General features: G+C 35.5%; 1 protein-coding gene across 15 annotated transcripts in view; it reads right to left on the minus strand.

Moving 5' to 3' along the window:
- AKAP9 (A-kinase anchoring protein 9) overlaps positions 1 to 27,598 on the minus strand; it is a 120,720-nt gene that overhangs the window by 48,076 nt on the left and 45,046 nt on the right. For 11 of the 15 annotated variants that reach the window (XR_012672696.1, XR_012672695.1, XM_075143801.1 and 8 more), the window contains 16 exons: positions 26,379 to 26,534; positions 25,716 to 25,913; positions 22,498 to 24,945; positions 20,677 to 20,890; positions 19,815 to 19,894; positions 18,044 to 18,182; positions 17,492 to 17,613; positions 15,506 to 15,611; positions 14,001 to 14,199; positions 11,814 to 11,910; positions 10,861 to 10,953; positions 8,875 to 9,246; positions 7,677 to 7,901; positions 5,417 to 5,557; positions 4,777 to 4,880; positions 3,820 to 4,025 (listed from right to left, as the gene is read on the minus strand). Coding sequence is in view for 13 of the 15 variants with exons in the window: in XM_075143801.1 (XP_074999902.1) it covers positions 3,820 to 4,025; positions 4,777 to 4,880; positions 5,417 to 5,557; positions 7,677 to 7,901; positions 8,875 to 9,246; positions 10,861 to 10,953; positions 11,814 to 11,910; positions 14,001 to 14,199; positions 15,506 to 15,611; positions 17,492 to 17,613; positions 18,044 to 18,182; positions 19,815 to 19,894; positions 20,677 to 20,890; positions 22,498 to 24,945; positions 25,716 to 25,913; positions 26,379 to 26,534 (4,900 nt within the window). In the remaining 2 variants the exon portion in view is untranslated. The remainder of the gene's footprint in view (positions 1 to 3,819; positions 4,026 to 4,776; positions 4,881 to 5,416; positions 5,558 to 7,676; positions 7,902 to 8,874; positions 9,247 to 10,860; positions 10,954 to 11,813; positions 11,911 to 14,000; positions 14,200 to 15,505; positions 15,612 to 17,491; positions 17,614 to 18,043; positions 18,183 to 19,814; positions 19,895 to 20,676; positions 20,891 to 22,497; positions 24,946 to 25,715; positions 25,914 to 26,378; positions 26,535 to 27,598) is intronic. The other 4 variants (XM_075143796.1, XM_075143797.1, XM_075143791.1 and 1 more) reach the window with 2 other exon arrangements.

A 27,598-nucleotide genomic window follows, 5' to 3' on the forward strand; every position in this document is an offset into this window, starting at 1 on the left:
ATATTGTTTCCTTGCCCTGAAGTTTGCAGTTCAGCACATTAGATGTCATGGCCCACTAAATCTTAAGAAAACTGCTTACTTATACAGTGCTTCCTCAGAAGTTTCAGATACAGAAGTTGTTTATGAGCTGCCAACTGACGTTTATGAAGCAATACATATTTTGTATCATGTAGAGCTAGGATCTCAGTTTACTCCTGGGATTCCACTGAGAAATTAAGGTTAGGGGTTACAAGTTGGAAACAAAAAAATCAGTTTTATGGCAGTTCAGTGTATAAAGCTATTTACTACTTTGTTCCTGGTACACTGTTTGGAAACAAGGAGCTCAGAAAGTAGGCAAGAGGGTTTAATGTTCAAGGAATGCCATAACCGCACAGGCTTCTCCAGAGCAACCTGCATTACTGCAGCCCTCTACCCAAGGTACAACATCTGAGGGAAGACAACAGCAAAGCCTGCTGGCTCCATCATGATGATTCCTGGCCCAAATCTCCAGATGTAATTAACTCACTGGATTACTTTGCACAAATGCTGTTCACTTCCAATGATATGTTTTATGACTGAAATTTGAACTTTACTCACTCTGCTAGAAATAAAATCCTGTGTTAGCCAATAACCTAGGCAAGGTCCCAGATAAACCTCTATATGCTCTAGAAATCAGGTTGTGCTTGTATGTGCTTGTGGTAAGTATGTGACCTTAATGATTCAGCTTTTTAAAACTCTGAAACTCAGCAAAAACAGTAAGCTGAGTTTTGCTTGTCAATAAATATGTATTACGTTCAGAAGGTCAGAGAGAATTCACTTTATTAAACACATTATTTTTTCTATTTTATTATTAGATTTTTATTGGTACAAATTTATTCCTACAAATTTCCTAAATAATTAAAAAGGAAGATCTGTTTGGCTAGGTATTAGAAAATAAAATAACATGCACAGGTTAAAATATAAAAGTAGTGTCTACCTATTTCTTATTTCCAGAAAACAACGGGGAAAAAATTTTAAAAGCTTATGTCCTCTCAGGCCAGTCAGTGGAAGTATAGGAAATGAATAACAACAGTCCTGTTGCTGAGAACACTAACAGAATTTGTCATCTAATTCCATTTGAAGAAGGATCAAATACTTCAGCTGATGGAACAGTACGACTGCTACTACGGCTGTCTGACCCCAGTGGCAGAACTATGTACACAGCCAGGATGTTGTTGTATTATTTTGAAAGGAAAATAAGAGAACTGTGAATAAAACCTCAGAGATGCATTACAAAATATACATTCACTCATTATAGCCACTGTTTTTCTTTGGTTTCTCCTCCTTAATTTTTGAATGTAAGGAAACATGCAAAAAAGAATACTGGAATAAACAACTGGTACGTGAACAGCTCTATACCAAGGGGGGCATTACAGTAACAGACAAATTGCTTTGTTACAGAAGAGTAAATCCTTACACGCCTCTTCAAAATACACTAATAGCAAACACGAGTTAAAACAGTCAACCTTCACCACTAGCGGAATGGAATACAGTTCTCTTCTATTTAAGAGAGTACTCTTTCACCAGAAGACTCCACAAGAAATTAACAATACATTCCAATTACACAGCCTGTTGTGCACTTAGACAGTAGTATTATGAAAGCTAGGCATAAGTCTGTATTATACCCATCCTAAAATACCAAATAAAGCTACTCTCTTAACTGCATTTTTCTACATATATGTAATGCAATTAATCCATATTAAGAATTGTTAATGACAGTAATTAATGACAAATACAAAGTACACACATTGCTGTGCACGCAAATGCACGTATTGTGCATTGTACACGTCTGAGCAAAGCAAGCATGTATGAGAGTAGCAAAGGGCAACAATCATGTATTAGCGCTTTGTACATACGGTTATGAATTTATTGTCTTGAGAAAAGGCAGCAATATTCTCAGAAAATGAGAATGAGGGAGAAAAGCTGTGTTCTGTGGACAGGCATGATATAACTATGAACTAGGTTCAGTGAATGCACTAGGTAACACCACAGTACACATAACTCTGACGGCCTGTGATCATTGCCTTCACAACCAGAACACGTTTTTATTTCTTTGGGCAATGTATGTTTTGAAAACCCCAATAGTTTTTACACACCTCAGACTATACAATGAGAACACAAAGAATACAAAGAATATTTATATTTAATATAGGAAACTTATGTAAAATGCAATTTACATAAACTTTAAGACTACCTCAAAATACAAAAGTAGGTGGTGGTAAGCTTTGAGCCCGGTCATTGCTCCTTTTACCATTTAGCTAGGAGACTGTGTGGAAAATAGCCACCAGTGGTTGAAGATACTTGCACTGAACTGCTTTAACATTAGCAAACTCGATTCATTTCCCACCCCAAAGTAAAGTGCAAGAATACTCCATTTTGAAAGAAGTGATTCCTTCAATTATAGTAGCAGATGTTCTCAATCTTTAAGGTCTCCTGGGCAAGTATCAAAAATTAAGGCCAGAAGCTTAGTTATCCAATCTAAAATTTGGGGAAAAAGGCAAAGCCTCAAAAGTCTGAGTTTTCAAAACATAATTTCCCTCACAATTAAATACAGTAAAATGTGCAGAAAACAAAAGTTATGAGGTTTTTTAATGAAACAGCAGTACTATACAGGCATCAAAGTGCTTTTTACTGGAAAAATTCAAGAATTCTTAGATTGCATCTGGACACATTTCACCACAGATAACCTTTTGAGTAATCAACTGAGAGAGATATCATTGTGCTACAAGTCATACATCTTTTCTTAACTTGCCCCAAGGCTTAATGTGACCTATATTTAAAGCCAGAGAGAATCAATAATATTTAATAATCTACATTTTGCATCAAAGAGGTAAAGTTCATCTTCATTTACCATTTGTATTATTACTCTGTAGTAGATTCTTTCTTAATAATGAAATGTAGTATTTGACTTCCAGTTCTTTTTCTCATTCACAGTAGTTAAAATTCCAGCCAAAACCAGATGTATAATGTGTTTTAGGCTGAACTGATCTGTTGCACATTACCTCCCCATAAGACAGAGGATGAATGTACACCACCTTATGCTGGCTCCTGTACCATGGGTAGCTAAATGGCAATACGATAGAGCGTCTATTCTTGCCCAAAACAGAAATGAATGGACACTATCCTAGTACAATCACAGGAAATTAAACACAGCCTGGGAGAGTTCTTAAGACACTGGTAAGCAATTAACTACAACATTAAAATGCTTCTTTAGGCTTGTGCCAACTAGCACTCCTCCAAACAGCTGATGGGCAGTTAGAAAGTTCCTAGAACTGTTTCCAAAAGGCTGTTTGCATGCAACCATCCTCTTTAAGAGTCTAAAGAAGTCTACAAGCATATATACAGCTGTCCCATGACAGCTGGCCGGAGTGACCAGCAACGTCCCTACATACATCAAGTGCACTAGTGGACTTATGGCCTTTGACACCAGTCCCCATTCCCCATACGTACAAAGGAAGGTGTAAAGTTGGTGCAAGATGCCATGGAGCTATGTTTCATTCTCTTTCTCTTCGCCTCCTTCAACAGGAACATATTTATTTTTGTATTTCTCAATAACTTTCCCATTCTGTTGCAGGATTTACAACAGGACTCTAGATATGAGTCATAACTGGTTTGGGGCATGACCCAGACAACTCTGAAATGTTGTCTCTTAAGCAGAGATGTCATATGCATTCAAATGACAAATAGTTTTTTAAAAAAAGTTTATTTTTAATTAAAATTTCAAAACTAAGGCCATTTAAATATATAATAAAAGTATGCAAACGCTACTTGTTATGAAATAGAAAACCATACAAGCAGTACCTTTTTCATATCCCACACGGATACAGGGTTTTACTAACTCCTCTGTCTCTGTGTCCCATCCAGCTGGTTTGGAAGGCTGGATTTTCCCAGACCGATCCAGTAACCCGAGAACATGGCAACCAATCGTCTCCTCCATGGCCACAGTTGTCTTCACAACTTCTAAAAGAATCTTCACGAGTTTCTCATTAGCCTTCTGAAAAACATGCCTGCAGGGCAGAAACTAATCAGTCCTTTGATTTTCCCCTGCTTTCAAAGTGTTTTTTATCCATTATACACCCTTGCAACCAGGAAAGATTTGCAGTTGAAACAGTAAAATTAAGATTTCTTTTTTAAGACTAAAACCCACATCATATACATAAATATTAAAAGCACATTTGTGTTAAAAGTCAGTTCTTTTTACAAAATATGTAAAAAGTCAAACCATTTATCAATATTTGTACTTTTATCTTGGTATTTTATCTAGTTATTCTTTTAAATGAGAGGTCTATATTTGCCTAGTATTCATTATAAACTTACTCTTTTCTCAAAGTGACAATTAAAAAGATTGTTCGTCTACACAGATCAAAAAAGTTACAGCATAGTCAAAAGGTATTATCAAATACAACAATTATATTAATATAACTTATAAAATATATATAAACTTATTTCATATATGTACAAAAAATGGGTATACAAATACATATGTGTATAAATGATCTATATGATTCTATATGTGTGTAATATGAAAGATATAGTAAAATAGGTTAAGATTTGTCTCATCCTCTATGCCATTACATCGTCAGGCTTTATAAATAATAAGACATTGTTTAATCTAAAGTATGTAAACTTAGAAATATGGTTGCCATAATGCCATTATCATCAGTCAGAATAAAGCTTATAAATATTATTAATTTAACAACAAGAACATGATTCTCAACATTTTTTAAAAAATGATGTTTTCTTAACAGTTCTAAGCACCTTTCTTTAGAAAGAAGAACTGAAGATGTTTCATCAGGCTTTCTTCCTCCATCTTCATCCTCAAAGATCTGCTCTCTCACATCGTTTTGGTTTTCATTTTCATTCTGAGTAAGTTTTTGCAGAGGGAGAGAAGACAAAAAGGACAGAAATCCTGTCATGCCAGAATCAACATATTCTTCTTATATGCAGTAGAACATGAAATTTAAAACCTAAATTAGTTGTGTTTTGTTAATAAAACTTCTGCACCAAATTACAAATCAAGAAATACTCTTCCTACGTGGAAAAATTAACTAAAACATAAATAAAAACAAAACAGGAAGTCCAAGGCAGGGCCTATTAGAAAGAACTTTGTTATGCTGATTAAACAGTCCTTGTACTTTCTCTTGGGTGTTGCTATAACGATATGAAAATGTGAGTTTACCTGAGCAAACACCTACAGTAATAATCCCCACCTTCAAGCTGTTAAACTAGCTTCTGCCTACCTGAAGTAAAAAACTATGTCTACCAGTACCACCTGCTCTGTTCAAGCAATAACCAACATCTTTTAGGAAAATATATTGCATAAAAAGAGTAGCAGCAAAAAGGAATCTTACTGGTTTTACATGCCATATCTGCCAAGAAAGTCAAAGTCCATCTTTACCTCTGTTTGTGTGCTGTTGTTTTGTAGCTCACAAAACAGCCTCTCTTTTCCGGGTACAGAATGTTGTTTTAATGATTCCAGCTCTTCTAAAAGCATTCTCTCTCTCTCTGCAACCAGGCTGTCATTCTCCATTGAGACACGCTAAGAAAGAAGTGTTATAGAGGCACACACAATTTTTTAAGCTTCTGAGTATTAGTGAGTTCTGTCACTTCTAATTTTTTACATATTTTGCACAATGAAATTTCAGTCCACTTCTTTAAATGGTTAAAAAGACACTGAAAGCTTTCTAGAATGGAATACAGCTAACAAACACTTTTGGTATCTTACACCTTCTTTAAGATTTTCATATAATTTGTATGCTCTTTATGAAACACTGTGGTCACAATGCAAACTGGAAGGTTAATTTCTAAATATTACATGCTATAGTACATGTTTTGCACAAGGAAAAAGATGAAAATAAGTTCTTTTTAAAAAAAGCTTACACACACTCTGTTTTAGAAGAGCTAGAAGTGTTCACGGCTTAAACGCAATGCATACATTCCTATACGGTTCTTATGGATAAACCATCCTTGGTGTTAAAAAATGGAGAAAAGCCAGCAGCATAAGTTCTACTTAATGTTTTTCATCAGTTTCAGGAATTTGCAAACCCTGATGAAAGATGTAGTTGCAAATTGACAAAGAGGTAAAAGGAGAAAGGATGTATATATTGAAAGGAAAGATTATCAGGATAAATGATAGACACCTACAAGGCAGCTAGGAGAAGCAGACACCTGACATCGCTGGAAAAGACACCTAGGATACAAGTGACTGGCTCTCTAGATTCCCCAGCTCCTTGAGCCTAAACTTAAACAGAACAGAACTAGGTTTGGATAAGGTCTGAAGAAACCTAAAGCTCCACTCCACAGCGAAATCAAAGAACTTTAGAATTCACTGATTACTATTTCCATGTGCATTTCTGTAATGTTACATTGTTGAAATTGAATCAGACCAAGACAAATTCTTCTGGATTCTGTTTACTTTGTCTTTCAAGGGAAGGAATCCTTGAAGACAGGTCTATAAATGACATTATTTTTGAAGACTTAATTATTAAGATAAATTAATGAGTTTCATTAGCATACCTACTATAGGCTTTGAATAGATGCAGTGACGGCAAGTTAAGTTTAAAAAGGCAAGGAAACAATGGTGTTTCCCACCAAACCCCACAGATTTTGTTTCATTCCAACAGTTAGTAAGGACTTCATCTCCCATGATTTTTAAAAAAAACCAAAAAACCAAAACACATTGTTGCAGGAAGCCACCGATACCGTTCAAGTTCAGACCTCAAGTGGGGATGAGGAAAAATGAAGAATTCTGTAGTATTTCTAGCCGTGGCTAGCGGCTTCATCGATGTAAACAGATGCTAGCCTGCATCCTGCACAGGGCCATGTATCTGGAAGGTGGCATGGTGTCGTGGTTTAACCTGGCAGGCAGCCAAATACCACGCAGCCGCTCACTCACTCCCCCCACCCCCAGCGGGATGGGGAGAGAATCGGAAGGGTGAGAGTGAGAAAAACTTGTGGGTTGAGATAAAGACAGTTTAATAGAACAGAAAAAGGGAAAATAATAATGATAATGATAAAATATACAAAATGAGTGATGCACAATGCAATTGCTCACCACCCGCGCTGACCGATAACCAAGTAGCGATCGGTACTTCCTGGATCACACCTACCATTCATATACTAAGCATGACGTCACATGGTATGGAATACCCCATTAGCCACTGGACTGGCTGTCCTGATTATGTTCCCTCCCACCTTGTGTACCTAGCTCAATCAGTAGGCATGGGAGCTGTCCTTGGACTAGGAGGGCACTTAGCAACAACTGAAAACATCAGTGTTCTCAACATTCTCCTCATACTAAATCCAAAACACAGCACTAGGAAGAAATTTAACCCTATCCCAGCCGAAACCAGGACACATGGTTTACAATGCATCTGCACTCACTTTTCTGGCTGCCGTGCAGCACTGCAGGCTTTCTCCAGGTTTACAGAAGTCTAAATTGATCCATCACTGACTGAGCTTTGACTAAAGAAATATGCCTTTTATGCATATATGTGTTTGTATATACACACACAAATAGATACGTGTGTGTATACATATAGTAAATACATGCACGTCTCTCAATATATAGAAAGATACAAGTATAAATAAATACAAATCTGCCTGGTGATGTACCTTTGTTAACCCATGTTAACTCATTGAGTCAAACCCCATATTACCTCAGCTAATTGCACTTTAAGACTCTCAAGCTCTGCTAAGAGTTGCTCTTGATTTTCTTTTTGACGTTCCATTTGCTGCATATGCCCTTGTCTCAATAATTCTGTTGCCTGCTGATGTTCCTGATATTGCCGTACTAGCTCTTGTCGCATGTCTTCCAAACGTTCCTCATATAACAACAGCTGACTTGATGTTTCTGTGTCTGATGCTGTGATCTCACTGTAGCGCTGAAATATTGGAACTATTTTAGCATTTTATGTTCAATGACAGTTTCTAGTAAATATTTAAATAAATTTTAGAAAATACTTTCACAAATTAAAGTAGCTATCTCAAAAGCATTATTTTGTTGCCTGCTTCTTGGAAGGTCCAGGCTTAGAATTATTCTTAAAAGACAAGTTTTTTAAAATAACTGTGAACAGTGTTAACTCTTATGCTTTTTAGCCGGAGGGGATTCAACAGAAAATGCAGTGGCAGACATACATGTGTTTGAGAGTGTGTGTGTACAAGAGAAGTTTGAGAGAGCAATATCATACAAAGCAGGAATATTACAGTTTATTCACTATGAAGATAATACAAGATCAGAATAGTTAACTGTTACACAAATTTGAAAGTGTAATTTTTGCTTCAACTAGTGCCAAATTTAATAAAAAAATTAAACTTAGGATGAAATTGTGGAGTCAAAATTTATGAATGCTTTTTACCATACTTATTCCACATCCTACCCGCCATCCCATGTTTATGAATGCTAAATACATATTTTACATATTACTTTTATAATTTTTGTGTTCAGCTGATATCCTTTATCACAAGGAACTCAAACTTTTTAAACACTATTTTTAACCTGTTCCTTGAATAAACACTAGAATATAACCTAGACTTACAAAAAGTCTTTATACAATTTATTGCCTGCAATACAGTTTTATCCATGAAATGGAATCATCTATTTTCATGTAACCAGTGTCACATTTCTTTCCTCACAGCATAGCATAATGCTATGATAGTCAGGTAGAACATAGGAAATAAGGGTTGATAATTTAGATCTAAAGTTGTCACGCCTTTGAAAGGGAAAGGGAAATATTTAAATGGAATTTTCATCTTAGTTTTTTTCTTTACAGTTTTCTCATTGAAATGAACTGTAAATCCATTGGAAAGATTATTCAGATATGGTGTTACACACTGCCAATTTTTTTTTATGCTTACCAGTGTTTCTTCTGCTGTAAGCCCTTTGACATGGGAAAAAAGTTCTTCAGAAATAACTGATTCATGTGTGGTCTGTCCTAATATGCAACCAGGCTTGCTATCAGAATGAAGCTGTTCTCCAAGTGAGATGATCTCACCAGACTCTTCAGTGAGTTCCTTGCAAAGTGATTTCAATTCTTCTTCATGCTTTCTGCCTTTTTCTGTTGCTTTTCTAAGAGGGCCGTCAACCTCTTCTTCACTACATTGCTTTTTAATTGCAGAATGTGTTCCCTGTTGATGTACAACCTCTGTTTGTGCTGCTTCTTCCTTCTGCCTATCAATTCTTGACAATTCAGTCTGTTTGGCAAATGCTACACTCATTGACACAATTACCTGAATAAATAAGAAAAAAATCTGTATTAGTTTATGCTTCACAGCATCTCCTATTGCTGAAGAAACCTCATTGCTAACCATCAATAATATAAATAAAAGTACTAAAAGTTCTGAACTATGATTATGAACTATTTTTTTTTTAACAGAAGAAAACAGAAAGGTAAAAAACCAGAGACATCTTGTCAATCTCATCAACAGTCACATCTTACAATACAGACATGCTGTATTTAAGGTAGTTTAATAAACTATGATGTTATTTTCAATTAAAATATATTATTTAGCACAGAATTATCTAGTTCTTTTTTAAAAAGATTCTAGAACATGACTTTAAAAAGTGCATATTGACATAAGTGCAGCTGTGCTAAGCTTCCTCTATCTAACCAAGCACCCTTTGTAAACATTTCACTGACATGGAATTTTGGGCTGTATAAAGACAGTGGTGCCATGTGCTTGATACCCAGTACAAGAATTTTACCTGACCAGAAAGAAAATTCTACTGGCATTAGATAGGTGCAGTTTCAGTTACAACAGGCTGGTAACTTTTCTATTGCTAAGTATCTCCTTCTAATACAAATAAACCCCTTTTCCAATCATGTGAGAAGTTCTTTTCTAGATTTAAAATACAGCCATTTATAGCATAAGCTACAAAAGTGTGAAAAAAAAAGTATAATAAATACAGAAGTGTTACACCTGAAAAGACAATACCTAACTCTTCTTTTCCAGAAAATGTGAGTTTGTCTTTTGAAATTAAACAGCCTTTAACAAAACGCTAGCCAATCATGTACTTTGCTTTCCCATAAAGAAGAGTTTTCTTGACAGCAGATGAGAGAAATGGAACTTTTACTTCAGAAAAGTGGATTACTTAAGTTAATGCCATCATCTAGTGCTGGCTATAACATTCTTCCTAACTCTTGACTGCAAACCTTTTTAAGAAGAATTCCTTTATTTTTCTTCCACTTTTTAATTTATGCTAATTTGATTTTTATTTATGCCATGGTATAATGAAAGCAGAGATAATTTTTCATTCTGCAAAGAAGTGAAAAATTTTTTGGAAGTCAAAAAGTAAGTAAATCCAAAAACAATTTAATATACTCTACCTATAAAATCTTAATTTTACTTCTCATGTTTTAGAGCAAGTCACCAGATCCAAATAAAAACTATGCATTTTACACAATATATTAAAATGCACAAGAAAATATGATCAGAAAATAGTGTGAAACTGTTAAGTGCAAAATCCTTTGAACTGACCAGCTGTTAAGCCTAAAGTAGCAAGAAATCTAAGCCTCTGGATTTTCTAAATAAATTCTAGTGTCAAGTATGGTTGCACGTTGCCTATTTTCTTTGAAGTATTAAAGCAAAAACACCACCACCACCCCCAACATGAACAGAAATTATGAGTTAGGAATAAGAGAGACAACTAAAAAAAGACCCAAAATGTTTCAGAATTTTTTTTTAAGACTTTCCCCTTTCAGAATCAGAATGAAACAATTCCTTGTAAATAAACCAAACAAAAGTTAGTATATGCTATTGCAACTGTCTGAATTGTCAGAAATGGCAAATGAAAGTGACAGTATTTTTTAAACATATTTTAAAATAACAAAATAAAAATAATACCTTTGCTATTTCTTCTTCTAATCTTTCTTGGTACTGTTTTTCTAGCAATTGAACAACATCCAGATCATTCTGCATTTCAATTTCACTAGCAAGCTGTAAGAAAACCATGAAATCTCAGATCATATATTTGTGCTTTTATTTCATTAATTTTAAAAAGTTTCAATCCGACAGAGATTTTTTTTCCTCAATTAGGTTATCTCCATTTCATGCAAATCACATAATTTCGCACCACAACATAAAAGAACTGGGTAAAGGACTTTGCCTTGTTTCTGCTTCAAAATTAATTTTAAAAGTTGAGTTTGCAACAACTGTTCTCCCAGCACTGTTTGAATTGTCAAATATAGAGAAAACAGGTAAGAAAGCACAGGATCACAGTACAAAGCAGCATCACTATTTTTCAAAATGCAGAATTATTGAGCCAGGTCTCCAGCAGTACTAGGGGGACATTTATGGAATCTTTTCCATTTGCATTTGGTTTCTAAGATCTTTGGGATTACTTTTTCAAATTTTTTTCTAAAAACTGCAGTCTGTACTTAAAAAGTACTAGGATTTTACTTAAATCAGTCCTCTTCCATAACTAGAGTTTAAAGAAAAGTCACAATATTCTAAAGACTCCTGAAGAAATCCCAGAATTTGAACACTAATTTTTTTCCACTTTAGTAACAAGTAGCCTAAACCAAATGTCTTGTTTCAAAGAAATAATAATTAAAAAAATTAAAACCCAAGACCAATAAAGCAAGCTTTATTGCTCATAAATTCCAGAAATGTTTTTCAGCAAAATTTAAATCTTTTTCCTCTAACATGGACTGTCTAATAGTATAGCATAGTACTAACATGATCATTACTTTACTACTACCAAATACTAGTCCATATTTCAATTTCATCTTAGAACCCAAAGCATCTAAATTATATTGACCATATGTATATTAGCTGTCAACTGAGTTGTATTATACCTCCAGTGCTTCATCTGTTCTTTGCTGATGAAGATTTTCAGTGCACTTCACTTCCCTGAAGACTTCTTTTAGCTTTATTTGTGAATCTGTGGATACACTAAAAAGGTAAAAGAAGCAGAGGGGGGAAATGAAAAAAAAAAAGAATATTTCAATATACCTTGTTTTTCCTCTCTTCAAATATGCATTATATGAATATACCTATACATTATATATATTTAAAGACCAGTAACTGCAAATATCTTCTTCAGAACACACCTTTTCCCATGCCATTAATTTCATAGACTTGACTTTATAATTCATCTGCCTTCCAAACGCTAGCTCCTCCTCTCAATGTAATACATCTTAACACCAGTTTTACCAAGGACCTCACAAATAACTTACTTTTAAAGCTACCCGAGAATATTTTGTGCTCAATAACACAGTTAAGATGAAGACAAAAGTGCCTGTTTGAATCATAAGAATATGAGAGAAACCAGAATGGCTATGTGTATGAAGCCATAAAAACACCTAGAAAATGGTTATATTTATTTTGATTCTCTTAAATTGATGCTTATCAACAGATGCACCGCTTTCTTGTGTTGTATAGATGAGGCATACACATGAAAACAGTAAGAAATCCAATGTGATTCATTTTATATTTAGATAACAACATGCTGAAATACATTTGGAGAGTGTCTTTTCTAACAGAACTGCTGTATGTATTCAGAGTGCTATAAATCAGTAAAAACCAAAACAACACCACATACCACCAAAACTCTAGCTTGTATTTTTTTTTTTTTTAATTAAAAAGTAATTGATTAAGAAGCCATACAGTCCCTTAAAACTGAGCTCAGGCTAATAAATGTGTACTGATTCTACACAGCACATAGTGGAAAACAATGACACAAAGCCTCAGTCTTACAGATGCATAAACATTTGCAGAACTTGGACGTCTTGTTCACCTCAAAACAAGTACATACAAGTATTAATTCATATGAGGAAAAAAATTGGTTATTTTACTTGCCACTTCCAAATCTAGAAAGATTTTTTTTTCAGGAATGAAAGGAAAACTGTTTGAAAATTAGAAAAACACAGATGGCTGAGAAAAGGCTGTGATCAAACAATAAGGGAAAAACAGCTGTTTGGGTTCTGATGGGTCATGGTTGAAGGAAAACACTTTTATCTTCATTTCTCTCAGCTTCTAAGGATTTATCCTACCACAGTCTTTTTTCTTTTTAAGAGAGTACTGTGGTAAGTACATTAAATATTTAATCTAGAAACTCCTAGACAATTTTCCCCCCTCCTTAGTAGCATTTCCTATTGCCACTGTGTCCACCCATTTCCCTTTTACAATTGGGCACTCGTCTGACTAACGAACCTTCATAGTTCTCTCTCAAAGAAGGGAGATTCAAATCAAAGAAAATGCAGAAAAGCTGAGTGGATTTGTAGTATAGTAAATGAAACAGAAGGAAGGAGTACATCAAAAATAGTTAAGAAAAATGGAAGAACAGGAAACCAGAAATGACAATGAACAGAGCACAATCAAAAGCACCCACCACTCCTTGAACACATCCAAGGAGACAGTGAAAGAATCAGCAAACAGAAGGAGGCTCCACAGTTGTCAGGATCCCCCCAAGACACCTGCATGTCTTTCAGGTTTGAATGACCACAATGGTCAGGGCCAGGAGGAGGCTGATGAGTATGTCCCATGGCTCATGACTTGGTGAAAGCCAGAATGTGTTAAATGGACCTCAACTCTGCCACAAACTTTATTGCTACATATCATTCTCAAAAATCATCAATTTTATGCAACTATGCTACATGAGGTGTCTTTAGATGTAAAGCACATTGCCTGGAGTTTTGAGGGTTAAAAGTGGTCTGTTGAGTTGGAAGTTTTGAAATTACAGCTAAAAAGCTCATATATATGAAATGATATTTATGCATTATTCCAATTATCAAATCTTCCTCTATTAACTATAAAAATGTAATAAATTCTAAATGCTGCACTACTTAGTTTGCAATGTTTATGTCATTTCTTCCTAAGACTCTTAACAACTCTTGAAGGAACAAAACAACATAATAGTAATATGTTTATAAAGAATTTCTCGAATTTTGAAGTAAAACACGCAGCTTTACATGAATGGTTATCTGAAATACTTCTTTTTGTACGCAGTGCAAAGTTATAAGCATTAAAGAACCAATTAATACCTCGTATGGTCAGAGGATACCACAGCACTCTGAAGCTTATCTTGCAGATGGACAATCTCTGTAGTGTACCTCTCTTCACTTTCTTTCAGCTGCTGTTGGAAATAGGACCGGAGGTGTTCCAGTTCTTGAGCATGTTGTTCTTCAGGTTGTGTTTTAAGGTCTCCTATCTCCTTTGAACAGTATTCTTGAATCTTAGGATCTATATGTAGGTTATTTGAAGGGGGGGGGGTGTGGAAATAAATTACATTAGTATAAATTAACTCTCTCCTAAGTTATTAGCAGTGATGGACTGAATAATCACTGTAAATAAAAATTTATTCTGATATCATATCAATTACTTTTCCATAACAAATAATTATAACTTAATCTTCCATTTTGAAAAACTATATTTGATATGGGTAATGGAACTTTAACTGTGGAAAACTGAAAAAGACTAAACTAAAGCTGTTTCACAGCATACAATTCCAAAATATTTCAGAGATTTAAGAAAATTACTGCAAAATCAGCAAAAATCTCTTATGTGCTTCAAGTTGTAGTAAGCTATGAATCAGTCATTGTCTTCTCTCTCTCTCTGAATATAGAATCATAGAATCATAGAATCATTAAGGTTGGAAAAGACCTCTAAGATCATCGTGTCCAACCGTCAACCCAACACCACCATGCTCACTAAACCATGGCCCTAAGGGCCTCATCTACACGTCTTTTAAATACTTCCAGGGATGGTGACTCCACCACTTCCCTGGGCAGCCTGTTCCAAGGCCTGACCACTCTTTCAGTAAAGAAATTTCTCCTAATGTCCAGCCTAAACCTCCCTTGGCGCAACTTGAGGCCATTTCCTCTCGTCCTATCACTAGTTACTTGGCAGAAGAGACCAACCCCCACCTCGCTACAACCTCCTTTCAGGTAGTTGTAGAGCGCGATGAGGTCTCCCCTCAGCCTCCTCTTCTCCAGGCTAAACAACCCCAGTTCCCTCAGACGCTCCTCATAAGACTTGTGCTCCAGGCCCTTCATTGCCCTTCTCTGGACACGCTCCAGCACCTCCATGTCCTTCTTGTAGTGAGGGGCCCAAAACTGAACACAGTATTTGAGGTGCGGCCTCACCAGTGCCGAGTACAGGGGCACGATCACCTCCTTACTCCTGCTGGCCACACTATTTCTGACACAGGCCAGGATGCCATTGGCCTTCTTGGCCACCTGGGCACACTGCCGGCTCATGTTCAGCCGGCTATCAACCAGCACCCCCAGGTCCTTTTCCTCTGGGTAGCTTTCCAGCCACTCTTCCCCAAGCCTGTAGCGTTGCATGGGGTTGTTGTGGCCGAAGTGCAGGACCCGGCACTCGGCCTTGTTGAATCTCATACAGTTGGCCTCAGCCCATCGATCCAGCCTGTCCAGGTCCCTCTGCAGAGCCTTCCTACCCTCCAGCAGATCAACGCTCCTGCCCAACTTGGTGTCGTCTGCAATATATACATATACATACACTAAAAACAGCATACGCATCTTCTTACCCATTAGACCCTGCGAAGGGATCTGCAGACATTCCTTTCTTCTTTCCAGGTGGCTAGGTTCCTCTTCTTTCCTCCTTTCTGAAGAAGATAGCCATGGTTCTTTGACCTAAAAAATAACCAAGTAAATACAAATGACAACAATTTGTCTAGCAATAATGCAAAATATTAACTATAATTATAAACATATAAGAAAGGTTGGTGGCCCATGCATAAGAGAGTGTAACTAGTGTAACAATGTGTTTCATTTTACAGCCTGAATGACAAAGTATACATTTATGGCTAGTTGATCAGCCTGTGCAGAATGTCCACTGTAAATCTCAAACTTCTCTCTCTGCATGTAAACTGTTAAGTTATAATTCCTCTGACTCCAAGAAGGAAAGGAAGACACTAATACCCTCCTCAGGCCCAAGATGCAGTTTTCACATACAAATATTTTTTTGTATATGTATATCCATCAATATATGTGACCTGCAACCATCTCTAAATAGAATTGGTTAGAGTACTCTACTTAATACATGGAAGTACCTAACTCCAAATTTACTGGTAAAATTTGTCTTTAGGAATCCCAGGCCCCTGAGATAAGTGTAAAAATTTGGAGCAAGGAAGACAATCTTGGTGGAGGAGGATCAGGTTAGGGAACAAACTGGACATGAACAATTTGGTGGTGCTGATGGGATACACCAAGGACTGCTGAGGGAGCTCGTCTATGTTATTGCAAGCCCATTCTCAATTATCTTTCAAAGACTGAGGTTTCTGAGGACTAGATAAAAGCACTCCTACCTTCAAGAAGAGAAAGAAGGAAGATTTGAGGAACTACAGGCAAGTCAACCTCACTTTGATCTCTGGAAAGGTGACAGAGCAAATAATCCTGGAAACCATTTCCAAATGCATGAAGCTGAAAAGATACTCCATTTGGGAGTGGTCAGTATGGATTTATGAAGGGGAAATCAGACCTGACCAACCTTTTGACACCACCTCCCATTACATGCCCATAGACAAACTGATGAAGAATAGGGATGGTGAGGCCGACTGAAAACCGTCTGAACTGCTGGGCTCAAAAGGTTATGATCGGTGACACAAACCCCAGTTGGAAGCCTGTAACTAGTGGTGTACCTAATGGGTCAATACTGGAGCTGATACTGTTTAACCTTTTCATGAATGTCCTGGATGATGGGACAAGAGTGCACCCTCAGCAGGTTTGCAGACTGTACAAAACTGGGAGGAGTGGTTGATACACCAGATGGTTGTGCTGCTATTTCAAGAGACCTCAACAGGCCAGAGAAATAGGCTGAGAGGAGCCTCATGAAGTTCAGCAAAGGCAAATGCCAACTCCTGCAACCTAGAGAGGAATAGCACTGTGCACTAGTACATGCAGAGGACAGACCATCTGGAAAGCAGGACCTGGGAACCTTGGTGGGCACCACGTTGAACAGGAACAGAAGACCAACAGCCTCTTGGGCTGCATTAGGAAGAGTGTTTGCCATCAGGTCGAGGGAGGTGATCCTTCCTCTCTACTCAGCACTGGTGAGACACTTCTGGACTGCTGGGCCCAGTGCTGCACTCCCAGTATAAGAGAGAAATGGATACAACAGCATGAGTCCAGCAGAAGGTCACAAAGAAGATGAGGGGCTTGGAGCATCTGTCTTACAAGGAGAGGCTGAGAGAGCTAGGAATGTATACCCTGAAGAAGATAAGGTTGCCCACTGGGCTTGTGGAGTCTCCATCCTTGGAGATATTCAAAATTCAGCTGAACACAGTCCTGGGCAACCTCCTCTAGTTGACCCTGCTTTGTGCAAGGGGTTGGATTAGACAAACTCCAGAGCCTTCTAACCTCAGCCATTCCACGATTCCGTGACGTGGGTAGCAGCTTTCTCCATTTTATCAATCATTGCCTTGCTCTGCCACTCAACCAAGATTCTTTGCTCATCCAGAGGGAATTCATGCAACAGAGAAAATTCACATGCTCATATACTATAAAAAGTTTACCTGTTCACAATCCTTCATCAGCTGTGTTTGAAGTGCTCTCAGCCTACTATATTCTTCCATTATCTTGTGTAGAAGTGCATCCATACGTTCTTGCACAGCTAAATTACACAGATAACCAGGGACTTTTAAAAAAAGAATGAAATCAAACATTTTACCATAAATTTTAATACAATGAATTGTTCACAAGTGCTCCACTGAAGAATTATCTGATAAACATTACATATTGAAACAAGTGAGGCCCCTTCCAAATTTTGGATGCATTTTTATATAGTACGGATATATATGAATTTTTTGGTAGAGCTGCTAGCTGCTTCTATAAAAGGAGGAGGAAAAAAAACCCCAAAACTTTTTTCACCAATTTCCACTATAATGAAAACAGCACAAGAAAATACTCGTAATAAAAAATAAAAGTGGTTCAGAATAGTGAGGAAATCTCTAAAGCAGCTATTTAGGCACATTAATTAGCATCTGAACAAGTAATGGCATAATTGTCAATCTGAAATAGTTGAAATCAGTATTTTTTTAACCAACATGATAGTACAATGCCATTACCTTGAGCGTGATCTCTGTGTATTGGTAATTCTACACTCAGTCTTTCTCTCACAGCAGCAGGACTACTGAAAATATCCTGTTCCCTATCACTAATTTCTACAGCAGCTGAAGAATATTCATTCTGATTGTCACACAAAACCTGCAAAACAAATGAAAGAAAAAGAAGTGAAGGATCGTTTATTAATTTATCAGTCACAATTCGCAAAGAAAACAAGAAAAATGGTGGCAGGAAAGTAGTATTTTGTGAATATTATCTTCTGTGGAAATGATGGCATAGATGTTATGTTGAGTCATAAGAACCTAGACAATCTTTAAAACTCCTGATAAAAGAAACAGATATGGAAAAACTTTTCAGCTAAAACATAAATACATATTTTTTGGCATGGCTATTTAATTTGGAACTGCCCAGTATTAAAATCTTGCATAGAAAGGCCTCCTTTATTAATGCTGAAAGCAAATTTACATTGTAAATGTCTCATTCTTGTAAACTGCAATTTTACTTGGAAGAAGGATTCCCTATGGCAGAAATTTGTATCTTTTTAAAGATTACAATTCATCTTGTTCTTAAGTATTGAACAAATAAGATAAAAGGGGATGGCAGAAGAAAACTCAAGCAAATCATAAACAGAATGCCTCATGTTTGTTGGTGCTATGTGGCCAGCAGAATAGCTGCCATATTTACCATGAGTAGGCAAACAGAAGATTTATCCATATGATTTCTGAAGATAAATGATACTTGAAAAGAAACTTGGTCTGCCCAGAGCACACAGTGGGGTTCTTTATTTGAAGATTTTGGACTCAATAGACACCAAATTCACCTTACAAAAGCAAAATTACAATTTTTCCAAAAGGTCAACATGGAATCATACAGATCTGCAGCATTCTTCCCAGCTTTGAAACAACTAATGCCAAAGACTCTCATGTAGCTGCTGCTTTCTATGATCATGGAGTCCTGCTTAATCTCTCCTATGTTGGGTCTCAAGTAAAAAAGTTCTGCTATCCACTTTCCCAAGAAGTTGTTGAAAAAAGTCCATCAAAGAAGGAAAAAAAAACCCCACCAAAACCAACTATCTGAAGTATCTAAGATTGGGAAACCATTGCTTATAATGAATGATGAAAGTAGCTTAATTTATCCAGAAATAAGTTCAATAAGTAACTTGATTGCTGGTCAAAAAGTACCCGTAAGGGCCATTGATTACGAGAAATCTACAAAAAAAGATGGCAAAATGATGTTGGTGGTGGCTGATACTAGAATACAGACTGAAAATAAACTTCAATTTTTGACTATAGTATTTAGTTACTGAAAACAATACAGACAGCAATTTTGGTAGATTCTTAGACGCTTTTAAGTCTTTGAAAGATATGCTGCAGCTAAGAAAGAAATTACTATCTTATTGCAGATGTGAGAGAGTGATGTCCTGTGTGCCAATATGTGCATGACATCAGATCGCTGTTAAATCAACAACTTATAGCCAGAGACATATCGAAATGAAAAAAACCCCTTCCAAACTAGTAGATATAAGACAAAAATTACATAGAAGATCAAGACTAGGTATAAGACAGAATTGTCTGGACAAGGACATAAAGGAGTTTAGGAAACAAAATACAAAACCTCTTGCAATGTTATTTTGGAAAATCAGGTTTATTTTATGATCAATGCAAAGAGAAAAGCTGCAAAGAAAACCTGTTAAAAATTATATAGAAAAATATGATGACACATAATTTTTAGTTTTCAAAATTTCCATTTTAAAAAAGACTCTTTAAGTCTTACCTGAGCAAGCCTAGAACATTCCTCAGTTACAGCTTCATTCAGCTTTTCTATAAGTCTTTGTGTAGATTTGACTTCATCATCTATGAATACAAATTATTCATATTATTTTTAAACACTGTATGCACAGCAACTTTTCAAAGGCCTAATTTCCAGCCTAAGAGGTTGCCTCTTCAGCTCTTAGAAAGGCATAGGATTTTTTCCCCTCTTTCTTGTTGCATCACACAGACAGATTCAATTATTATGATAGAACTGCATGTTCAAGAGGAGTAAGTGGTAAGAAATAGCTCTGTGTGTTAGTGAGCTCTAGAAAGATCAAACCTTACAGAAACATACTGGACAGCAAAGAACTTATGCCAAAAATTACACAAACGCAAATCATGGGATGATAGAAAAAGTAGGGATAGAAAACCAGCATGATAACATAAAAGCTCACTGAGGCAAAGAGTAGTAGCAAAGAAGCTTACTTAATGTGGACAGGGAGCCAATGCAGGAATTAAAAGAACAGAGAATGAGACAAGCCCAAAAATATTTTGCTGATGTATTTGCTTATTATTTCAGTAAGGAATACAATCTTATAGGTGAATCTATTATATAGTTCTTTACAATTAATTGACCTAATACAAATAGCAAAACATGAGTTGTAATACTTCCTATTCCTTCTTTTTTTGTATTATTATTACTTTTTTTTTTTTTAAAAATACCCTGAGTAATAGACTACTTGTAATGGGTAAATAATTTGGTATAAAAACACTTCAAAATGTTCTATAAAAACAAATTATGCGCAAACTCTTGTGCTTGTTTTCTTTCAAAGACACTGTTTTTCATATCAAGAGCATCACTACCATAAGTCTGGTCAAGTTACCTGCTTGTTGAATTTTCAAGGTCTGGAGCTCCAGCTGATGCATTTTTTTAAGATCATTCATCTCTTGTAGATGACTACGTACAAGCTCCTCTTTAAGACTGCAAAGTGCACTCTCTTTTTCTGCTTTCATGTACTCACGAACCTGGTCTACATGAGCTGAATAAACCAGGGATAGGCAAATGCGCTGTGCTTCCATCTGTAGCTGTAAATCAGTCTTTGAATAAAAAGACACATTTCACAAAGAGTGAGAAACAAGAAAACAAAAAAAGCCCCATCTCTGCGAATTTCTGAAATTAATAATGTGTTGAATGGAATGCTGCATATATGGTATGCATTAGGTAAATCTAAATATACACAGTTTGGAAAATTGAATTGTAACAAAATAGTATGACACTTCTTCAACTTAAAATAAAAATCGAACGAAAATCAACAAAACTCAATATGCTTCAATTCCTATTTTGCAGCAGTAAAAATCCAATGAATTTTACTCTGATTAAGTGAGAGCAATATCACTACCAACAGAGTAAGTTAAGAAAGTTCACTCCAAATACAGAAAAAAGACTATTATTAGCAGACTTCAAAAACAATGATTTCCAAGGCTTGTAGTTCTAGTCTGCTATTTTGAGGATGTTATTGCTAAAGCAAAAACATGTTTAGGATATGCCAATAATGAGCTATTTAGAGTCCAAGTTTGAAAAGGTTTTTAGACACCTCTGGACCATAATGTTTTTTTAGTTCTACGGCAGGAAATTGTAAGACCTTTATCACATCCGCATTAAAAAAAAAAAAGTAAAATACATTATACAGCTGTAGCTCTTTTCTATAATCTCACAACTGCTTCCAATGTGGCTTTGCTTGTGATTTTATTTCTTAGGAAATGCATGAACTACAACACAACATAAAATTAGGCAGTGGTGATATTAATTCACTGTTAGGTGGATTTGTGGAACGTTAAATAAAACAATCTAAAAAAATAGTCAAAGACTGGTTAACATCTATTTCTACAGAAAACTTAGTTGCATACTTCTTGCAGCATGCTATTCAACTTCATCACTGTATATAAATTTAAAGCCAGATCTATGATTCCTAATTAAATATTGGTAGTTCAATACTGAGCTATTTTTATTGGCAAATAACAATCCTTTCCATACTACCTACAATTCATTTACAACACCAAAAAATACAAGCAAAATTTCTCCAGCAAAACATAAGGATTGGTTAGAATCACATGATATGCATAACTTCTGTATCTTCACACATTTCTTTTCTCATGCTCACATCCAGATACATTTCTTAAGAAGTAACCACATATAAACAAAAATTTTGATAATGGAAGATTAATATTTCAGAAGTTTGATATTTCACAAGTTTGATAAAAGATGACTGAAGAAGTCAAGAGTTTCATTATCTCTTTATATCGTTTGAATGAGTACTTACGAGAACTGAAAAGCTAATCACAGATTAAAAAATTATATCCTGAATAAGTTTTTACCTCAAGTAGTTAGTTAAATGCTGTATCAAAGTGTGAAGTGCTCTAGATGTCTTCTCCTTACCTTTTTTTGTTGTTGTTGATTAATTAAATGTAAGGGAAGAGTATTTTTTTCACTGAAAAATAGTATCCTCACACACACATTGACTATGGTTATCATTCTGGTCATTCACATAACCACTTTCAACCATTGAGCACACTGCCACACACACATGACCACGCACCTGTACTTCAAAGCAGCTAATAGGAAAAATATGATGCAAATTTCCAAGTGCAAGCTCCTACAAATTTTCATCGGTAAATTATTTTCTATACTGCTTTATGTAACATACCTGCTCTGATTTTAAGGCATCCACTTGCTGCTGAAGATTATTGTTTTCACTCTGTGTAATGGCTATTAATGATGTTTCATCTGTCAGCCTGGCTGTCATTCCATGCAAATGTTCTACAAGAGACTGCTGTTCTGGTTTCAACATCTGCTGAACATCCTTTCTTTTTGTTACCTCATGACTGATATCTTTACCTGAACCTAGGTTTCCTCTTACATTTATTCCTTCATCAACTTTATTCCTTGGACTAGGGGCTTTATTTCTACTTTCAGATGCTGGAGCAGCAGTCTTTAGAGCTTTTCCTTTAGAACATTTTGTCTTAGGGTCATTACTACTACTATTTCCTCTCTGAGCATGGCTAATTATGACTTCTAGTTCTTTACATTTTGCTAGAACTTGTTCCTTCTCATCTTCTAAGGATTTAAGTTTTTCATTTAAATGACAAATTTCACTGTGCTTTGATTTCAGCTGTTCAGAGAGATCAGAAAGTCTCAGGGATAATTCCAGTTTCTCACGCTGGGTAATCTCAAGCTTTTCCATAAGTTCTGTTGCATCTTTCTCAATAACTTCTCCAGCCTCAAATGTGTCTGCCCTGGACACCTTGATTTCTTTACTCCCTTCAAACCCAGAAGTTTTAGTTTTAAATAAAACTGGTCTATTGCTTTGTAAGTGGTGAAGTTTTTCATTCAAAGCTTTGAGTTTGCTTTTATATTCAGCTTCCTGCTTATTCTTGTTCTCTTCTAACTCAGTTTTTGCCTTCACAAGACTCGCACATTCTTTCTGCAGCTCTTTATAATTAGCTTCAAGTTTTTTCTCAGTAAATGAAAAAGCACTCTTCTGCCTTTCAGTATCCTCTTGGAGTTGACTGTTTTGGTTTTTAAGTTGCTCATTTTCAGTAATCAGCTTTTCTATTCTTTTTTGCAAGTCCAAAATTTCTGACTTAGAGCTAACACTGCTGTTAAAAATTACATTTTCTTCAGAGCTTACCAACATATTTTTTAATTTCTCTTCCAGAGTTTTGTTTTCCCCCTTAAGAATGTTATTTTGTGTTTCAAGTTCTGAACATTTTTTTTGAAGACTATCTTCTCTCTCCCTCATTTGTTCCCGCATCAACTCAGTTTTAAGCTGCAGCTCTTGAATTTCTTGTTCAAGGGTACCTTTTTCTTTTTCCTCTTGCCTAAGCACTTCAATCTCCTTCTGCAGCTCATGGATTTGATGTGTCGTTTCTTCAGATTTAGAATTTAAAATTGACTGCTGTAAATCTTTTAGGTTTGAAATCTCTAATATCAACTGATTTTGCTTTGTGATTAAGTTGTCCTTTTCATATTGCATGGCTTCTATCTTTTGACTCATTTCATTTTGTACTGCATCTAACTGCTGTTTATGGTGTCTATTCAAGTTATCTTTAAGGCTTTCCATGTTCACCATGTGCTCTTTTTGTAAGCCTTCTTTAAGTCTGGAAAGTTCCTCTTCATGACTAAACAGAAGCTTTGTTCTCAATCTCTCTAATTCTGCTTCTTGAGATTCTGCCATCCTGTCCAAAACCGCATCCTTCTCCCTTTCTAGCATTTCCAGTTTTATTTTGTAATTTGTGACTTCTGCCTCATGTTTTAATTCCAATTCCTTCCTAAATTCAGAGGCTGAAGCCAGCTGAGTTTTTAAATCTTCAATCACAAACTGGTATTTTTCAGCTTCATTTAATCTACATTCCATATCCACTATAGTTTGTTTGGCTCTTTGAACCTGCTCTCTTGAAAAATTCAGTTCTTGGAAAAGATCGTCAATTTTAGCTTGTTGAAGAGACTTCTCTGCTGAAATGGCTTCCATCTGTTGTGACAATTCTTGCTTTATTTTTTCCCTTTCATTATCAGCATCTTGCAATTTCACATTCAATTCATTAATTTTAATATTCATTAAATGCATTTGATCTTTATTAACATTCTCATTCAAACATAGACTTGAAGTTTTCTCTACTTCTACTTTTTGTTGCAAAAGACGCTGTTCTATTTCCATTGCATGTTGCTTAATTAATTCTTGCTTCATTTGTACAATCTGCTGGCCGTGCACTTCATCTAATTCAGCTTGAAGTTGTGCCAGTCTCCTTTGTGTTTCCAATTCCATTCTTTGCACAATGTCAGCTTCAGACTGGCTGTCTTTATAACATCGTTTCTGCAATTCTTCCACAGTTCCCATTAATTGTTTTATTTCATCAGAACATTGTCTTTCTTTCTGTTTGTAGGTGGTAAGTTCAACTCTCATATTACTTATCTCCTGGTTCTTTAGTGAAATCTGTTCTTTCAATTCTTCAAGTAATTTACTGACATCTGATAATTTTTCCTTAAGCTGAAATGATTTTTTTTCTTCTTCTCCAAGTTTTGCTTCCAGCTCTTCAACTAATGCTTCTTTTTCTTGTAGTTTACTCAAATCTTCTCCCTCATTTTTGTGTTTTGCCTTTAAAAAAATGAGCAAAACCATGTTCTTATTTTTAGTTCATTATCTGAACATATAAGAACATTTATAGACCTAGCTATTTAAACATAATGCCTTTCTTTAGAAGGCTAGTGATCATTTATAAAAACTAAATATAAATTATTTGTTGACCTCATTTGGAAGTTTTCTGTACCTTTGGAATAAGTGATAATCCCTGTCCCCCCCGCCCCTCATCACCCACCCCACCCCCCCAAAAAAATCACTTCCATTTTTTCCAGTTGTGCTCTGATACTTCAAAAAAATATTTGGTGCAATCTACTTTTCAGTAGACAAAGTTTTCACTTTGTCTCTTGTCACATTTAATTTTTTTAGGTACTTTTAAGATATTTTCTATGAAAGATAATTAAAAAAATGTACATGAAGAAAAGAATTCATTCTTTCCTTAAGACAGAAAAGATTGTTTAAGCAGGTTATTTTAAGTTTTTTTTCCTAACAAAATAATGCCATTTAATGAAGGCATTCTAATATACAGTATAATTTCAATATTTGTTGTAAATATTTCTCCAATTTTTTAAAACATGATACATAATACTGTCATAAAAATTTCAGTTTTAAGTTGTACACATATTATGTGTTAGTTAACAGAAGCAGTCTTAAAAATCTAAAATCTTTGTATGCATTATATGCAGCACACTCATAACCTGTGCTTTGGCCCTTAAATTTCAAAGGAACTACAAAATCCTGAAAAGAAAAAAGATTAGGAAAAGAGATCTTTCTAGTAAGGAACATACCATTTCATATGTTGTGATTTTGTCTTGAAGACGTGTAATCTGCACTTCAAATTCTTCATTCTTTTTTTGATAATTCTTCAGCAGACATTCTTGTTCTTCTAGCTGTTGCTGATGTGAAAGTATCTGTTGCTTGGCTTGCAATAAATCAGCAGCTGTGCAACTATGGCTGGTGTTCCTTAGGGCTTCACTTGCCTGCAACTTGAATGTTAAAAAAAATAAAACCTAAAACATGTAAAGTTTTTCAGAAACAGCTTGCACTACAGAAAGAGTGATCTTTACTTTCTTCTTCCACATCACAAGCCCAAAGACTATAGGAAAAATTTTTAAGTTCTTTTAGGAGGAACTGAAATATCCTTATTCTTTTGGGATGGCCAACCAATACAAAACATTTAGTATTAAATTGTTTTATTGTGACTAATGACTAGTGACAGTGTTTTATGGTGACAGACTAATCTTTATTATTTTATAGTGAATTAGTACAATAAACCAGGTACTATAATGATAACTGTAGGACTGGTAAAGTGACTGCTGATCTATACTGAGATAAATTCCTAAAAAATGCACAAAAGATTCTGTGTTTCTGCAGGAAGTAGCCATTTATGGACCCTCCAAAGCGACACCAATTTTCAAACCCAAATAAATATTGGTAGTGCTGTAACTTACATGCTGAAACTGAATTTGCAGTTTTTGACTTTGTTCAGTAAGCTCTAAGAACTCCCTCATAGTTTCATCCTTTTCTTTCCGTGCCTGCTGTAGGTTAGTAGTGAGTTGAGTGATAATGTCATCTCTTTTTTTGATAGCAGCTTCAAATTCTTGTAGCTATGAAAGATAAAATTTAAACTATTAGTGCACATCAAAGCCACGGACAAAAAAATACTAGCTTATTCTAGTTAAGTAGGAATACATCATCCCTAAACTCTCAATTTAAAAGATGTCACACAGACCTACTGGAGCATTTATGTTTTCACAAACTCTATTTGTAAATACTTCAGAAACAGATTTTTTCCCCTCATTTAACAATATATGACCTCTCCATAAAATATATTTATCAAAGAACAAAATCTGAACCTTGAAGAAGGTTAATTAGTTAAATATATAAATTGCTTTTAAATTAAAAAGCGTGGCCACATAAAGAAACCATCATAAAGGAAGCCAGAATATCTACTTACAGTGTTTCAGCAATTTTGTACGATTGCTCATGTCCACACACTTTTCCCACAATAAATGCAAGTCATATCATCTCTCACTGGAAGTGCAATAAATTGCATTCATCGTACTAAAAGCATATAATAGATACCATGCAGTATCCAACATTGTGAACCCAGAGAAATTATTCATAACTACATGAGAAAATAAGCTCAAGCTGCAGAACTGATACAGTGTATTTAATAGATGAATCTTTTGTAATTTATAATGATGAAGAAATGATAAAAGTATGGAAAAAAATCCTTTGCAAGTGTTTTATTTTTTGTAGGATTACACTCAAGCAGCCAGAAAGTCTACAATATTAATTGGGACTGTTTTCATGTGCAATTATATAAATAGATATGTTACTCACTTTGAAGTCACTTTGTCAATTTGAACTCATTCAAGGCTAGTGGAAGCTTCATCTCTACGTATTGCAAATTTCTTAAACCATCAGTCACCTGTAACTTTTTGTTCACAATGCTCCCAAAAAGAAGCTTCTCCAGGTTATATGCTGAGTCTTGAAGTAAAATTATAATGCTTCCAGATAAAGCTTACTGATTTAGAGGATAAGGACATTGTTTAGTGGGACATAAAAACCAGAAGTCCCTGAAACAAGCCAAACTATGCGAAGAATTTGAGGAGATTCTTTCAAAGTCCTTTTCAGAACATTGCAGTGAACTCCTACTTTAAAAGCA

This window comes from Calonectris borealis, chromosome 2 (assembly GCF_964195595.1).
Source record: "Calonectris borealis chromosome 2, bCalBor7.hap1.2, whole genome shotgun sequence".
In the NCBI taxonomy this organism is placed as follows: Eukaryota; Metazoa; Chordata; class Aves; order Procellariiformes; family Procellariidae; genus Calonectris; species Calonectris borealis.